At 56.6% G+C, this 17128-nt stretch overlaps 1 protein-coding gene across 2 annotated transcripts; it reads left to right on the forward strand.

Moving 5' to 3' along the window:
- The first annotated feature begins 7082 nt into the window (after positions 1-7082).
- PPM1J (protein phosphatase, Mg2+/Mn2+ dependent 1J) lies at positions 7083-16591 on the forward strand. 2 transcript variants are annotated; one of them, XM_076358070.1, is made up of 10 exons: positions 7083-7330; positions 8754-8880; positions 9411-9734; positions 10285-10397; positions 11932-12016; positions 13558-13676; positions 13905-13968; positions 14168-14275; positions 14463-14614; positions 14883-16591. In XM_076358070.1, the coding sequence occupies exons 1-10, from the start codon at positions 7083-7085 to the stop codon at positions 15028-15030; spliced, it is 1488 nt and encodes a 495-aa protein (XP_076214185.1). In that variant the 3' UTR covers positions 15031-16591. The 2 variants fall into 2 exon arrangements, with proteins under 2 accessions (XP_076214185.1, XP_076214186.1); XM_076358071.1 differs by lacking the exons at positions 10285-10397; positions 11932-12016.
- The last annotated feature ends 537 nt before the right edge of the window (positions 16592-17128 follow it).

The raw sequence follows: 17128 nt of genomic DNA on the forward strand, positions 1-17128 counted from the left end.
TCAGACAAACCACATGTGGGCAGTTTGTAAATCTCCTGGCCCTTTCCTTTCCATGAGATGACTGAAGCCTTCGTGCATCCCCTCTCCCCACCCAGGCACCGGCCCTTGGAAAGGGTTCTGCTTGAAAGCCCCAACAACGTGCCACATTCGGGCCATCCTTGCCAGGCACCCACTGGCCCCCAGGTTTGTACAAACCCCGTAGCCCCTGAGCGCGGCTGGAGCAGCAGCTTGCTCCCTGCACACCCAGGGACATCACAGGCCACCGCCAAGCTGGGCCCCTCGCTGCCACCCAGCACCCTCGCCCGTGGCTTTGGTGCATGCCAGGTCTCAGCCTGTCCTGCTTCGCAGAGCCCTGGCTCCCGCTCCTCTGGCTCTCCGCACCTCTGACAAGCCTCATCATTTGACCTATTTTCCTTCCTGTGATCCAAGCGGGTTTCTGCAGCCACTTTGAACAAACCACAGCCTCTCAGTGCCTCCGCAGCACCTCACATCAGCCGTTTCCATTTTTTTCCAGGGAAAGGATGCAGGGCAGAGACAGGTTCCCCCACCGGGGAAGGTTTCTCTCCCCTTTGTGCATACACAGCAGAAGCCTAGACTTGTCCCTCTTTAATCTTGGTTTGATTTATAACATCTCTAGTTCAGAGCACTGAATTAGTGCTGGTGAAAGTGGAGAGCAGGGCACAGCCAGCATCGGCCGGGAGGCAGAGGCAGTGCCCAGCCCCGGGCAGCCTCCCCCAGTGACCCACCAGCTCCTGGGGGACCCGGGACAATGGCCTCTCCCCTGGGGGAAGAGTCACCCCAAAATGCATGTAGGAAGCCAGGGGAAAGTACTCCTGGTTTAAGAGGCCCATGATAAGAATAGGTTTCTTTGCTATTTTATCTGAGGGAAATGAGTTCTTTTCCCCTCCTTTTTAGAGTCAAAATTGCCTTATGTTAAACTCCAGTTAAATAGACTTGGTTGCTCAAAAGAAAGGGGAAAAGCTCTACAAGATTAACCCAAACCCCAGTAATAAGATATTAAGGAAATACAAGCATCTCATTCTTCAGATCAGGGGGTTTTAATAATAATGGCACAAATCAATATAAAACTAAATTAAATCTGCTGTTTTATTCATCAGGTAATTTGATAGAGAGTCTGCCAATTCAGGTCTCTATTGCTGTGATAAGTAAATACAAACATATTAATTTTCAGATCACAAAGTTTTAATGGAAATGATCAAGAGAAATGCAATCAAAACTACCTTTCACACCAGCCAAATTCCAATTAAATTAGGCCAGATGATTCAATAAGGAAGCCTACAAAAATCAAGCTCTTTATTGACATAATGGTACAGAAACACAAACTTGCTGCTTTCCAGATCACAGCATTTCAATGCAGGGGAAGAATTAAGACTTCAGTAAAACTGATTTCATTTAAACTCCGCTGGAAGTGAACACAGTAATTCCTCCTCCCCCCTGACGTCTTGTTCGACTGTCCAGCAGCAGCCTTCAACATCACGCTCTTCCCTGGCTGTGACTCTTCAAGGAGCCTGTTATTTTACTGTGGGGAAAAAAGTTCTTAGTATCCGTAACAAGACAAGCTTGGCAAGGAAAGGAACTGCACTGGAAAAAATCTTAGTGATGAACACTCCTGCTACCATGTAAGAAATCATTTCCCCTTAGACTGGATGGCTGTCGAAACACCTGGAACCCTTCTGCACTCTCTAGATGACCAACACGCTTTTTTCCCAGGAAGAAAACTCAGGGTTTACTACAAGGGCTTGGGTTAGATGGTTACGCTGAGGCAGATGGGCACGCCAGAAGACTTTGAATCCTCAGTGCGATCAACTTATCTGCAGCTGCTAATAGGCAGACCATACAAATTATTTTATTAAAGCTGGAAAAAGCGTAACTCCTGACATTTTATTCCTGGGGAAGATTTGTCACATGCTATTTTCAGTGGGTCACTGAATTACGATTCAAGCTTATTTATCCACTTCCTCTGACGAGGCCCTGGTGCCTCGAGGCTGTCTCAGCACCCAGCTCTGAGGATTTTGTTCTCTTTTCAGAAGACTCTGCTGACAACAGGGGATTTCAGTGCTGATTCCCAGCCTGACAATACGGCGGTGCAGGAGGGAAGCTCTCTGGGGAGCCTGGGCACCCGCTGCACAGGCAGGGACAAGCCCCGCTCAGGGTCCCTGCATCCTCTAGGATGTGGGTCTGAGCTTTCAAACTGATAAAATCCCCAAAGGCTCCATAAATTCCAATTAGCCTTATTATCACACATTTATTATTGTCCTTCTGTGTTTCTATTGTCAAGTGATGTTATATGAGAACAGGAGACTCATGAAGCCTTTGAGAGCTGAATTTAGCATGAAGATCCCTCGGGTGATGTGAAAGGGTAAGGCAGTTTTGGTAGTAGCAGAGAGGGGAAAAGCCAAGTGACCCAAGGACGTTAATCTGCTGACCTCCCCCTCTGCAGCAGGGAGAGACAAGGGTAAAAGCCTGCAGGAAATCTGCACCAACACCAGGTCATCTGGTCTGCAAAACACTGACTACAGCATCCTGCAGAGAGGTCACGTACCCTGAGCTGCAACGCTCCAAAGGCTTTTCTGTGCTTGAGCAGGAGCAGACACAGAATAAAGATGTGTGGTTGCAATCAAATTATCCCTTAAAAGAAATAACAATAAATTCCGAACTTCCCAATTACAGGGGACAGGCAAACCTTGGAAACCATTAAGAGCTGCTTCTTCTGTTGATGAATTATCCAGAGTGCACAGAGCTATTTGCTGAGCTTCACTGTATTACACTAATTATAAATTAATATATTGCTCATTACACAGTAAAGCTGTGCAGTCAACTAATGCACTGCTGCAAAGAGCCTATTTTAAAAACATCCTCTGGTACTTTTATGTTCTAGATGCTTAATTTACTTCTGTTCTGGCTTAAATGCCACCAACATGTCATTCTTTCACAAAGAAATATCCCTGGCTTCATCCTACCTCCTTTGGGTCTCAGCAACATAGCTGAACGATGAAATTTAGAAAGGCTCTTTTAGTGCTAAGCAGATGCACAAGAAATTAAGCAAAATAGCATAATTTAAGCCTAATTCCTGTGTTACTAGTTTTTAAATCGGTGTTTATCATGGCAGCAGGCTGGCAGGGGATTATTGGTGCCAGTGCTCCCCATGCACAGGTGCTTCCTCCTCATTCACAGGTGGCTGCTGCCCTGGTGAGCTCAGCTCCTCTTGCCCTGCACAGAGACAGGTAGAACCAGCAAAAGGGCTGCTCTTCTCAAAGAAAAATGTTTGGGGTTTGTTTGTTTTTTTAAAGGAATTAAATCTCCACTCCTTTGAAACAAAGCTTTTAATTTAAAAAGGGCTTTGGAAAATTGTTCCCCTAGTCCCCCCCTTAGAAATTAAAAGGAATCATTTTCATTACCATTTTCACATAGCTTTGTTCAGAAACAGAAAAGGTGTCATAACCTTACATCCCCTCTATTCTTCACAGGCAAACCCTCACAGATCAGGGAGGGAGGACCTGAGAGTTTATCCTCTCCCTGGAGCTGTGGGCAGGGAGGCACCCAGCTGAAGCAGCGAAGGAAATGCCAGTGTCCAGGTCCAGCAGAAACCCTCAAACAATGCTGAGCTACACAGAAACCTTGGGTTTAGATCAGCCTGAGCAACCCCAACAGCTCTGGAGGCTGCAGGAGAAAGTCTCCCCAGCTTTGGACCCACTGGAGGGCAGTTGCTGCAACTTCATTTTGCTGAAAAGAGCTCGGTGCAGCCTGGGGGTGGAGAAGCATCTCCAGAGCTGAGTTTGGAAGCAGAAAGCTGGTGGCTTTGGTGGGAATCACACAAGACAGCAGGTCTGCCAAATAAAGCATTGAAGGCTCACCTGAAGCCATTCCCATGAAGGGCGAGTGCCTGGCCCTGTGCTCAGGCAGGGAGGGACACTTTGGGTGAGATGGAGGGCAGGGAAAGTACAGGCATCCCAGGCAGGAAGGGTGGGAAGGGCAAAGGGCAGAGCTGCTGACATCTGAAGCGGTCATTTACTGGCATTTGCCTCCCCAAGCTCATGTCTGACTCAGTCTGTAACTGCATCCCCAGGCACACACACAGGTCTCGCACCAGGCAGCCTTGTGAAGGGGAACACCAGACTTGCAGACAAGGAGGAAACTTCACGTTGAACTGGCAGGCGGGATGAATAGGAGGAAATGTAGCCCTCTTTCTTGGAAAAGTTATTAGCATTGCATTGTTTCAGGGAGCATTCCTGCAGCGTGTTTTTATGTCAGACCATTCTTTCTGCGCCATGCTTAGCATAACGGAAACAACAAATACAAGACAGGATCAGCCTTACACAGAAGTCATTTTGGAAACTGCCATTTCCTTCTTTCCAAGGAAAGCATCCTGGTGACTCAGCAGTATGGGTCAGATTGGCAGCCCTACAGAGGAGAAAAACATCCCCCAGAGAATCTGGTGATTTTCAACCTTAATAACACAAAGGATATTGCACTCATAATATTTAAGACCCTGCTGTGTGACCAGCAGCAGGACAGAGATGCTGTAAGGGGGAAGGCATCTGAAGCAAAGAGAGACGACCCAGGGTTGCTGGAGAGGGACCAGAGGGGTGGTGGCCTCTGGGCTGGCACAGCTGCTCCCAGTTGGCCCCTGGCCCACTGCTCCCCTGCCCACCACAGCTCCCGGCCATGCTGGGGCAGCCCCAGGCCTCCTGGCTGCCCAAGCCCCTCGGGGGTCCAGGCTGCCAGAGCACACACGCAGCCAGAAGGCACCCGAGGGCAGTGAGGAAAAAGATGGGGAGCCAGTGCCAGAAATAGGTGAAGCTGCATAACCTGTGCATGTGCCAGGGCTGCAAACCCAGCCAAACCAGGGGGCTCCCTGCCCCCCCGACTGTGATAAACCCCAGAGCAGCTTACAGAGAGCTGCACTGAGCCGAAAGAGCCAGGGAATTCTGAAATAATTTGTACTTGGCTATTGCTGAGGCAGTTGGACTTTCCATCCTTGCCACCCCTCACAAGAGAAGGGCAGGAGGACTGCTGACGGGCTTCACTTTCCGTGCAGTCAGTCGCAGCCCGCTCCCCAGCAGCTTTTTCACCCAGCGCGGTCCGGGCGCCCCTGGGGGGCTCGGGCGCGCCGCCCGGGCGGGCCGGCTCCCGGGGCCGTAGCGCAGCCTGTGTCGCCATCCAGCGCCTCCTCGGCTCCCTGCAGCTCCCCCACTGTCCCCGGCCGCCTCTCACCCCCCCCAAGGCCGCCCTCCTGCCGCGGGGGGAGCGGCCACTGCGCACCCCCGGGCAGACCCCGGCCCCGGCAGCTGCAGCGGGATCAAGGGGTGATGGAGGGCGACAGTGCTGGAGGAACAGCGAAGGGCTGGCAGAGGGGGCTGGGGCAGCTGCAGCCCACCCCGAGGCACAAGAACGCACAGCTCCTGCTGGGGAAGGGGGTACAGGCCCTGGGAGGAGGCAGAGGGACTAAAAGCTCCGAGGAGGGAGATGTTCTTACCCGGGCAGCTCGGTGCTGGCAGCAGAGCAGCTCATATAGGAGTTCAGGGATTGCTACAACTAATAATACAATACTATGATAAAACCTGACCCAGTAACATAAGCTACAACAAAGAAACATACATATAGCTGCTAATAAACCCACCTGCATCTTAACCAGGCTCCTAATGCAAAGAACTACAGATCAGAGCTGCTTCTAGCTCCCAGTCTTGTAGCACTCATAATGAGGGAGCAGGGATGTATTTATCAGGGAACCTTTTAGTTGGAGCCAAGCAACAGCTGGGACACCCAGGTGAGCAGTGGGTGCAAAGCAAGGCAGGAAATGAAGCAGCAGCTTCAAATAGGGGTGTGCGAGCAGGCAGCAGAAAGCGGGGTGGGAAAGGGGGTGTGGGTACGAGGGTCTTGTAAAAGGCAGGCTGTTGAACAGCTTAAAGCTAGGGATTAGAAGATGAGGACATAGGGAGTACTGAATAACTTCTATAGGGTGATCTTAATAGTCCAGTACAGCTAGAAGAGCTCTGGTTGAAGAAGGCAGCTGAAGCATGGAGGGCTTTATAGCGCTGGCAGTGAGAGTCCTGCTTCTGTTCTGACCTTGCAGTGCAGAAGCCCTGCGTGGAAAGGAATAAATGGTTCCTCTGGGGAGCTGAGAGCACTGAGGCACACAAGTCTTGGGAAATAGCCTAAATTTTACTTTACAGTAGGCAAATACTATGGCTTTTCAGCAGATTTATTGTTGTCATAGGAACTCAGAGGCAGGGAAGTGCTGAGGTCGGTCGGTCGGTGTGAGTGATGCTGTTTAAACTGCCAGATCTTGCCCTCCCAGCTAGCAGGAACGTGTTGTTCTGGGTCAGCTAAATCTGCATCCTGACCAGTGCTGGAGTACAGCAGCCTGGGTGGAAGGGAGAGATTCAGCTCTCAGTCCTCTCACGTTAACTCCTTGCTCCTCCGCAGGCTGGCTATTTATTAATAGCCTGGCATGGCTGCGGGTGGGTTGGGCTTCACGGAGGAGCGCAGGGAGAGTGACAAAGCACCTGTCACTGGAAGGGGATGTTGTATCAGAGTAGGTGGCTCTGCTGGAGCCCCGGGAAGATCCAGCCAGGAAACCCACCTGCTCGTCTGCCAGCAAGGCACAGGAAAGGGAACAGCCAGGCGTGGGCAGGGCGAGCCTGTCTCTCCCAAAGACCCACTCCCTGCTTTCCCTCTGCCTCCTGCAGCCGGTAAAAGACTTTCCCAGAGCTGCTTCTCTCGGGCCGCCGTGCTGCGCAGCTCTGCCTCATCGCCCTAAGGCCAGGCTGACGGTTCCCCACCGGAGCTGCCGGCTGCGTTTCGGGTGGCTCCCCTTAAGGGCTCTCCCTCCGCCCGGGCTGGGTGCCGGGAGACGCCGGGAGCCGTCCCGGCTTGTGTACCGACTAACTGCGGGGCGATGCGCGTCGCGCTGCGGCGCTGAGCCGCCGCGCCGGCGGCCTCCCCCCTTCTCTCCCTCCCTCCCTGCCGGGGCGGCCGGCGGAAGGCGCGGGGGAGCGGAGCGGGGCGGGCCGCGGGGCGGGGCGGCGGGCACGGCCGGGCTCGGCGCGGCGGGCCTCGGCATGCTGCTGCGGGTGCGCGCCGCCGTGGCGCAGCTGCTGGCGGGGCTGGGCGCGGGGGCGGGCGGGCAGCCCCCCGCGGAGCCCCGGGGCGGGGACGGGGGGTCGCCGGCGGGCGCCTCCTTCTGCCGGCCGGCCTTCCTCCAGCTGACAGCCGAGGAGCTCCGCCGCGCCGACGACCACGCGGGCCGGGCGGTGCAGAGCCCCCGCGACGGCCGCCGCCGCCTGCCCTGGAGCACGGGCTACGCCGAGTGAGCGGGGCCGGGGCCGGGCGGGGACCGGGGCGGTGGCGCGGGTGCCCTCGGGGCCGGGCTCCCCGCAGCTGAACGCGCTCCGGCCGGGGGCTTTGCAGCCCGGGGAGGGTGGGACCGGCAGCGCTCGGCACCGGCGCAGGATCCTCGGGAGCTAAACTGGGTCGCAGCCAGCCGGCGGTGAGCTGCGTCTGTTTCTTCAGAAGCAGCAGATAGGAAGCTTGCTCTTTAAATGCCTGCTGATGGGAAAGCCACCAGCGTGGGTTTATGCTCTTACCCATCCCCGAGGCTTTCAAGCTCTTCTGTCTTTTCTGTTTTCTGCGCTTATCTGCACAATACCCGGTGTCGCTGATGGGGAACTGACACCGGGGGGTGAAGGAACTGCTGCGGCTCTCGCAGGACTCAAGGGGAAGAGGGAATTGAAGCTGTCTTGGGAGTGGGACCTGATTTCAACTTCCCCTTCAAGGGCCTGATTCTCTTCTTTTACTCGTTGTGAGTTTCTGTCTTAACTGAAGGCAGGTGGAGAAGGTCAGGCTTTGAAGGCCACCTTTGCTGCTCAGTGCTGTCAGTCCGCTCCTGCATCCCTTGCTCAAGCTGATTTTCCTGATATCCTAGGGAGATTTTTGAAATGTTAATTAGCCCCAGGAGATACTGGGGTAGGAGTACCCAGAGCAAAAAGCACCCGGAGCAAAAAGCACCCTCTGCTCAGCAGCAAGACTTCTCTTCCATCTCCCAAGACTTCTTTCTGCAAACCGCTTGAAAAGTCTGTGCTCAAAGAGCTCATCCTGTTGTGCATGTTTACAGCTTCCTCCCGTGAGCAGGTTTTGTAATCTAGACCTGAAATATGCTTTGCCAGCATAGGCTGTGAAAAGTTAGTGTGAATCTTTTTGCAAAAGTTCTGCTGGTTTCATCTTCATTGCCTTCTCTCTCTCTTTTCTGAGGCACCTGCTCCCTTGGAGAGGTGCTGGGTGTGATGGGACATGGATGAGGCTGTAATCCCTTTGCTGAGTGTCCATGAGTCCCGGCTGTGTGTGTGTGCATTGAGGCTGGAGCAGGTTTTCAGGCAATTGCTGTGCTTGGGGCAGTGCTAGGGACCTGCAGCAAAAACCCCAGCTTTTTCTGGTCACCTCTCTTGGTGGATGCCTGGACGGCTGCTTTCCCCTGGACCCAGCTGTGCTGGTGGGAGTGAATACTGCTGCTGGCCCCAGATCAACTCCTGCAACTGGTCTGGGATGTCTCCTCGCCTGACTCCTGCCACCACCCCAGACAGGGCAGGAGCACTGTGAAGAGCCTCCCCAGGGACATGGGGGCACGAATGGGGGGGGGGGGGGGGGGGGGGGGGGGGGATGAGGTGCTGCGGGCTGGCCTCTGCTGGAGCATGGTGTGAAAGAAAGAGCCTTTATACCTTGTTTCCTCCTGGCAGGGTGATAAATGCGGGGAAGAGCCAGCACAACGAGGACCAGGCGTGCTGCGAGGTGGTGTTTGTGGAGAGGAGGACCAGCCCAAGGGGCCGGTTGCCATCCAGGGAAGGCGGCGGGGAGCTGGATGGGGTGAGAGCCAGGGTGGCGTGCGCAGGCAGGGACATGACAGGGAGGATGCCCGTGGCAGGACACGAGATGGGGCACGTGACGATGTGTGCGCGCCACCGCCTCCCCAGGGATTCCCTTGGGTCCCAGACCGGCTGCCCCTGCTCCCTGCCAGCTCCTGCAATCGTCCTCACTGGCCTGTGCTGGGGCTGGCTGGCCTGGGGAGGCAGCTGACCCGTGTGCCGCAGTGGGCTGCGGAGGTGGCTGCCATGCTGACCCTGTCGTGCCTCCCCTTTGGAGGAGCCAGCTGCTGGAGACGCACTGCTGGCAGCATGAGGTGTCTGACACAGGGCTGGGCTTGAGCCAGGGACTGGCCATGTCCAGACACCCTTGATCAGCTGCCCACATCACTCCTGCCTGTGCTGGGCTGGGACCTGTGAGCTGGAGGCAAAGCCCCACGTCGCTGTCCTCAGCTGGTGACCCCAGCTGCTCTGAATTCCCTGTCCCATCTGCTTCCTCACAGGCTTGCTAAACCTTCCTGTCTCTCCCCACAGGGCAGGAAGGGTTTTTATTTCCACTACTGGGCCTTGTTTGATGGCCATGCGGGCAGCGGTGCTGCTGTCATGGCATCCAAGAGGCTCCACCTGCACATCTGCGAGCAGCTCCGGGACCTTGTGGACATCCTGCAGGACCCCTCTCCGCCTCCCATCTGCCTCCTGCACGACGCAAGGGCCAGCCCTGTGGAGCTGAGCCGGATGCCCCTCGCAGAGGACAATGGGGAGGTCCCCAACGATGCTGTGCCGCGGTTTCACCTGGAGAAAGCGGTCTCTCATGAGAGCCTGGTGATTGGCGCCATCGAGAATGCCTTTAAGCACATGGTGAGCGAGCCCCCACCTGCGGGAATGCCCAGGTATGCCCTGGGAGCACCTCTTTGCTGTCTGTGTCAGCATTGGCTTGTCCCCTCTGGCAAAAGGCAGCTCTGCAGCAAGGAGGGGGCTGCAGTGAGGGCTCCTAGCAGGACGGTCTCGGAGAGGGCATTGCAATGGTCTCCCATATTTGGGGGTTCAGGACACAGAGGCTTTGGGCTCTGGACCTGTGCAGGTGCAGAGGGCTTCATTGCACTTCATTCCAGCAGTCCCAACTGCTCCCCTCCTGTCTTGCTCTTTCCTGCCCTCTCCACTGCCCTGGTGAAGCCATGTCCCTGACTGCCCCGCAGGACCCTAGCCCTGAAGCCGTCCCTGGGCTGCGTGGGGAAAGGTGCCTGGGCCCCGGCTGGCCGCCGCTCCCCACCTGGAGCAGGGTCTCAGCTTGACCAGCAGCCGAGGTGCTGCCAGAGCAGCCGGGCGCTATTTTGGGCTGCCTGTAGCTTTTCTTGCTTACATGGGGCTGCCTGCCTGCCCTGCTTGGAGCCACTCGCTGTCTCCCCAGGACGACCAGATTGAGCGGGAGCGAGCATCCCAGCGCCTGTCCGGGGGCTGCTGTGCCCTGGCTGCTGTCTACCTCATGGGCAAGTTCTACGTGGCCAATGCCGGCGACAGCAGGTATGGCCCTGCTGGGCAGCCCCCGCCTTTCGCCTGGTAATTGGGGAGCACCCTGGTAGAGCAGGGCAGTGCTGGAGGCATGGCTGATGAGGAGCACCCAGCTCCATCCCTGAAGCTGGGCTGTCTTGAAGAGGGCAGAGGCAGTAGGACCAGGCAGAGCCACCCCCCTGCCTGCCTGCACACCCTGGGGACAGCATGGCCTGCTGTGATCTCCATGTTCCCTGGTTGCACAGAGGGGGCTGCAGAATCACCTCCCAAAATCTGGGACCTGCTCCCTTCCTTCCTGGCAGCATCCTGTCTGCTTCCCAGATGGCTCTGGATCACACCCTGGCCCCTGCTGCCAGTGCTGGCCTGGGCTGCGAGTTGGGGAATGAAAATTGCCCTCAGCAAAGCTTTCAGAAATGTGCAAGAAATCATTTTAGGGCACCCTTCATACCAGTGAACTTTTTCAGGAGAAGGACACACAAATCTATGTGCAGACAGGTCCCCTGGGAGCTTGGAGCCCAAGGATTTTGACTGATACATGCATTTCCTTGGGTGCGTTACTGTAATTGCACCTGGGTGTGTTCATACCCCCCAAGCAATGGCAGGAAGGCAAGTCCACCTTATGCTGAGGGTGAAGCTGGTTTGAATTGCCCTTTATTTACTGCAGGGTTAGCTTGTCCTCAGCAGTGTCAGGCCAGCAAATACAGGCTCTGGTAAATTGTCTGAGGCTGGAGGACATCATTCCAGCTCTGGGACAGAGGAGGAGGAGATTCTTCATGCCTCCGCTTTTGGGTGCGGGGCCCCTCTGTGGCAGCAGTGGCCAGGTGCCGGACATGCGGGACGACAGCATGCGCAGGGTCCCGAGGCTGTAAACATGCCTGTGGGTGAGGGTCTGTGTTCCTCCTCAGGCTGCCAGATCTGGGCTCAGCCAGGCCCTGCATCCCTGGAGGAGACCCACAGCCCTAGGCAGGACAGCAGGTGGGACAGCTGGACCACCAGTGTTGGAGATCCTCAATCCCCCCGTGACATCCAGAAATATCTCATAATCAGACTTTTATTTTTTTTAACACATCAAACAATCAGACCGGCCCCAGCAGTGAGCTGCAGTGCTGGTGTGGGCCGGGCAGTTGCACCCGTGTCCTGCTGCTGGCGGTTTCTGCCTGTCCTGTGTGTGGCTCCCCTCTAAAGGAGGGTTCGCCACCTTTGTGCTGCTCCTTTTCTAACCATATCCTATCCTTTGGTTTGCTCTGCTTCATTCCCCTCTGCCCCATGCTTCTCTTCCATTTTCTCTTCCTCCCTGCCCCTATCCTGCGCAGGAGGGAGGCATGCCCTGCCCACCCAGGGGCTGTGGGGCTAGGGGCGGTTAGCTGCAGCAGAGCCAGCAAGCAGCCCCCCAGCTCGGGGCTGGGAAGAGGGCAGGCAGCGGAGGGGAAGGGGTTGCGCTGCCTGGGCAGCCATGTAGGGAATCGGCCCCTGAGAGCCAGGCTTAGCTCCCCCACCATGTCTCCTCTCCTCCTCTCTAATCTCATCCTTCCATGTTTCATTGCAGGGCCATTATCATCCGTAACGGGGAAATCATTCCAATGTCCAGGGAGTTTACTCCAGAGACAGAGAGGCAGAGGCTGCAGTTTTTAGTAAGAAAGACCTTTCTTCTAACCTCATTCCTGCTGAACCACCTCCCAGCCCCTTCCCAGCCCGCCAGGCTGCCTTCTTGGTGGGGTCCCAGGGGACAAGGGCAGCCTCACAGCTGGGACCTGCTGATGGCACTTGTCCAACCCAGCCAGCTCACTGGGTTGGAGAGAGGCGCTGGGATGCGGGGAGCTGCCCTGGCTCACTGGCGTGGGGGCATCTGGTGGCTGGTGGAGCCCTGGTGTGCTGCGGGGTCAGTGTGAGGGGCTGTGCCTGCAAGCCTGGCCTGGCCAGGACCTGGGGTGGGCACCCGCCTGCTGCTGCTGCGGGAGCGCTGGGCTGGCTTGCGCAGTGACCGGGAGGAGCACAGCTCTGCTCCCTCCACCCGTCGTGCTCCCTTGCACGATCGAAGGAGCCGCAGCGCTGACGCCGAGTCCTAGTTTCTTCCCTGGCTGCTCCCTGGGGAGGCAGGGAGCTGACATGTGCCAGCGGGTTTCTAGCTTTCTTCCTGAAAGCTCCCTGTCCTGCCTGGCCTGGACAAACCCCCCTGTGCCACACAGGGAGACTTTTTAAGGTTATAAAGACCTCTCTGACGGCAGCACAGAGGAGGAGGTGTTTGTGTTGGAGGAGGTCTTGCTGGATGTGATTTCCTGGCTTGCAACGTACTTGGAAAAACACTGAGGCATTTTTTTTCTCGAATCTATTTTTGAATGACCAAGAGGAGGAAGCTTCTGTGAGCGGGATCCTCTCCAGCTGGCTGTGATGGGCAGGGCACAGGCAGGAGGCCAGGCGCACGCTTTCTCAGCTGCACAGTGCCCAGGCCATGGTAAGGGCTCCCCCCACCCGGAGTGGGACGGGGCTCTCCATGCCTCGGCACCGAACCCTCCTGTGTTCCCAAGGACTCTCCTTTCTTTCAGCTCTTTATTCCTCCATCTGCATTTTCCAACACTCTCCCTATTCCTGGTCCCCTGCACGCTGTGCTCCAGGAGGCCCTGGAGCTGCTGTCCTGCCCCGGGAAGGGGCTCTGTGCTGCTTCTCGTCCCTTGTTACAGCTGCAGCTGGGACATGGTTTCTGAAAAGACCCATCAGCTCTTTTCCTCGGGCAAGTGCTGTGCCCTGTGCTGAGCCTGGGGTCCCGGGAGGTTTGCAGCTCTGACTCCTCCTGGGCAAATTCCAGCTTTTCCTGGAACTTGCTGGGTTTTGATCGCTTTTGGAGATCCTTATTTCCCAAAACTCTCCATGCAAAAGCTTCTCCTTCTTGCTGGGTGTTGGCATGGCTGTCCTCAGCTCTTGTCTCCCCTCTGGGGGTAGCACAGACGGGTGGTTTGAAGCTGCTTTGCCACCACCTGTTCAAGTTGCAGCAGAACAGCTGATGTTATCCCCACCATGAAACACCACAGCCAAGGTCCCGGCAGGCTGGCGGGTCCCGTGCCGCAGTGGCGGTGCCCGGTGAGGTGCTGCAGGTGGTGCTGGCCGGCAGGGCAGGCGATGCTGTGTGGATTCTGCTCTCCCGGCCCTGTGGCTGAGCCACTGCTTTGTCCCGCAGGCGTTCCTAAGGCCCGAGCTGCTGGGGAAGGAGTTCACGCACCTCGAGTTCCCCCGCAGGATCCAGCCCAAGGAGCTGGGGAAGAAGATGCTGTACAGAGACCAAAACATGAATGGCTGGTAACCCTCCAACCCATGGGAGGCTCCGTGCTGAGGGGCGGCGCTGGGGTCCTGCTGCATGTGGCTGCCCGGCTGCAGCATCCCTTCCCGTGGGGCAGGGGCTGTGGCACGCTGGGTACCCAGGTCTTGAAGGGGCCTCATGCCGGGGGATGCTGTGTCCCGAGCGGGCAGGGGAGGTGCTGGAAGCCTTCACCTGCTGACACGTTGTCTCTGGCTTATTTTAACTAGGGCTTACAAAAAGATAGAAGAGGATGACCTGAAGTTTCCACTCATCTACGGGGAAGGCAAAAAGGTGAAGTGTTGTGGCAGGAGCTGTGTGGGGGTCACTTCCCACCTGCCCTCACTGAATCAGGGGTTTCCAGCCCATTTTTGCTAGTGCTGTTGCTGCTCCAATGCCACCAATTCTCATCTGGGAATGGAGGTGGAGATGTAGCTTAAAGTGGGTGGATGGATGGAGCTTAAAGTTTTCTTTTGGTTTTATCGTTCCCCAGGCTCGGGTGATGGCCACAATTGGGGTCACGCGGGGCCTGGGAGACCACGACCTCAAGGTGTTCAGCTCCAACATCCACATCAAGCCTTTCCTGTCCTGCTTCCCGGAGGTGAGCCTGGCTGCCAGCCACTCTGCGCCCAGGGGTTCCTGTGACGGCCAGAGACGGTTGGGGTGATCAGATCCGTGGTGCACCCAGCGCAGCGGCTCAGGGCAGTGCCAGTGCTCGTCTGGGCTCTCCAGGAGCCTCCTCTGCCTCTCTGCCCCTCACCCTTGCGTCTTGCCCCGTTGCTTGCCAGGTCAGGGTTTACGACCTCACACAGTACGAGCACTGCCCCGATGATGTTCTGGTCTTGGGCACCGACGGACTCTGGGATGTCACCAATGACAAGGAGGTGGCCAGTGTGGTGATGGAGGTGCTGACAAGCTACGAGCCCAACGACCCGTGCAGGTGAGCTGAGAGTGGGCAGGGGGATGAGCATGTCCTGGAGCAGTGTTGTGGCCACACGTCCCTCTGGCCTCGGAGCTGGTGCCGTTGCTCCACAGCGTGCAGTGCTCTCCTGGATGTGCGTATCTGAGCTCAGATCTCTCCTCTCTAAGGGACCCTCACCTGCACCTCTAGCTCCTCCAGCTTCTTCCTTGCCAGGGACTGCAGCATGCTGCATCAGGGAGTCTGCGGGGTCTGGGGGTGCTGCTGAGCTGCTGTGCTCTGCTCTCAGGTACACCATGGTGGCCCAGGAGCTGGTGGTGCGGTCCAGAGGGGTGCTGAAGGAGCAGGGCTGGCGGCTGGCCAACGACAAGCTGGGCTCTGGTGATGACATCTCTGTCTTCGTGATCCCTTTGGGCGGCCCGGGCAACTATACATGATGCCCAACGACCCCAAGGCAGAGGGGCTCGCCTTGCCTGGATGGAGATGGGACATCGGTGCTGCCTCGGGGCCACCTCTCCCCCAAGCACTTGTTTCCTGAGCCGACCACAAGAAGAGTAAGAAAACCTGGAGCCTCTGTCTGTGCCCCGGCCCAGAGCATCCCCCTCCACCTGCTGCATCCCAGCCCTGGGCGGAGATGGAAGGGCCTTGGACAGAGAGCAGGGACTGGGGTTGAGGGATGTTTTTCGTGCTGCCACTTTCTTGGTTGCTGTGAAAAGCCTAAATCCTCCCTGGCTTCTTGGTGCATCCTTTGCACCTCACCCTGGGCTTTGGTGTGCTGGTTCCAGCAGTGTGCAATGGCCGTCAGGCTGGTGGGGCACTCGTACCTGGAGAAGCGTGTGCTTGCTGCTGCAGTCATCTCCTCTCCCCTGCCCTGTGACACTTGCACCAGTGACACCGAAGCTGCTGTTGGGCCTGGGTGCTGGGGCCAGGATGGGCTGTGGCCTGGGGTGAAGCCCTGCTGGCAGCCAGGCAATGCTCAGCCTGGCAGAAGTCTGGTGGTGGGTGGCGTGGTGGTGGGCGAACCCCATGACTGACATCCCAGCTTTGTGCTTGCCCTCTCCGGCCCCTCACACCTTCCTCCCAGCCATGTACCTTGTCTTAGTCTCCGGTTTGGGAGGATGGGGCAGTGCTCAGTCACTGTGGCGCACTGTGAGAGCCCCTGGGAAGGAATGAGCTATCGCACTTGCACTGGCTGTGCCATGGGTTCTGCCCGCACCCCTCTCCATACATTGGATTACTGCTGTGTTTCTGAAGCCAATTATTTATTAACTGGGGAGCTGAGCTGGAAAATGTCTAAATCCTTTCTTGTTGTGTGGAGTCTGTATGAATATGTGTCTATATTTTTGAGCGGTTCTAAGTTGGCCACTGCTGAGCAGCGGTTGCACACAGAGCAGCCCTATTCAGCCAAGCTTAACAGCTTAAACGTGCTGCGTGGATCTGCTTAGCTGAGGGCTGGAAACTCACAATAAAAGCAGCTTGGTTGTGACTGGGGGTGGGGAGACAACTCCCTCCTTTTTCTTAATAACCTCAAAGCTGGTGCTGAGCAGAGCTGTAGCAGCAGTTGATCTGTGCATAGTATCTTATTTTGCATCACACATACCTCTGACTGGGAGGATGCATTTCCTGGACCTCTCTAGAGCATTGCATCCTCCCAAAACGTGAGGGATGATCCCATCCTGGCAGTGCGGTGATGGGGAGAGCTGGGCCATGGTCCCTTGTTTTGGGAAGGCTCTGTGGCACCAGTAGTTTGTGTCCTGCTGTCGCTGGGTGCAGCCAGCTCTTGTCAAGTGTCACCTCTGGTGAATGTTGTTTGTCTCTTGTAATCAGCGAGATGTAAATAAACTGGGTGCACTTAATGGGAAGTGAAAGTTATCCAGTGAGATTTTAACCTATTGACATCTCCTGTGCTGAAGGGAGCAGGGAGTGATACTGGGGCTAGGAGCCTGTCCTTGCGTGACACTGTGTGTTTAAATAAAGGTTTTGCCACTTGCAATCCCACTTCAAAGTCTTTCTTGCAGAGCTCCTGCAAAGACGACTTACCTAAAAGCCAATTAGCTCTGATTAATTTATGTAGGCAGGCTTGGTAGCAAATAGGCCCAGACAGAGCCATGTGAGCTGCTGTCCCTCTGCCCTTGGCGCTGGCCAGACCCTGTGGAGCATCCCTCCCGCACCCAGGGTGAGTGGGAACTGCTGCCGTGCTGCCGGTCTCTGCGCGGTGCTGCCTGGCGGCTGCTGGCTGGGTTTACACGGGGCTGGCATAGGGACACAGCAGTGCAGGGGCATGGCTCTCTGGGGTGGGTGATGGCCAGCTGGGCAGGGAAAGAGCTGCAGGGTGGCCAAAACAGGACCTGGCTGGTGAGCGCTGCATTAGGCTTGGATGAGGATTGAAAACCAGCAGGCGCCAGCCTGGCCCCCCCCGGCTGCTCCCCGCTGCAGGCAGCGCCTGGACACAGACAGGGAGCAGAGGGGAGGAAAGGCCAATGGTTTCCCTGCTCATGGGGTTGGGTCCCTCCTTCAGGGAGTGGGGTGGGCTGT

This window comes from Aptenodytes patagonicus, chromosome 22 (assembly GCF_965638725.1).
Source record: "Aptenodytes patagonicus chromosome 22, bAptPat1.pri.cur, whole genome shotgun sequence".
Taxonomy (NCBI): Eukaryota; Metazoa; Chordata; class Aves; order Sphenisciformes; family Spheniscidae; genus Aptenodytes; species Aptenodytes patagonicus.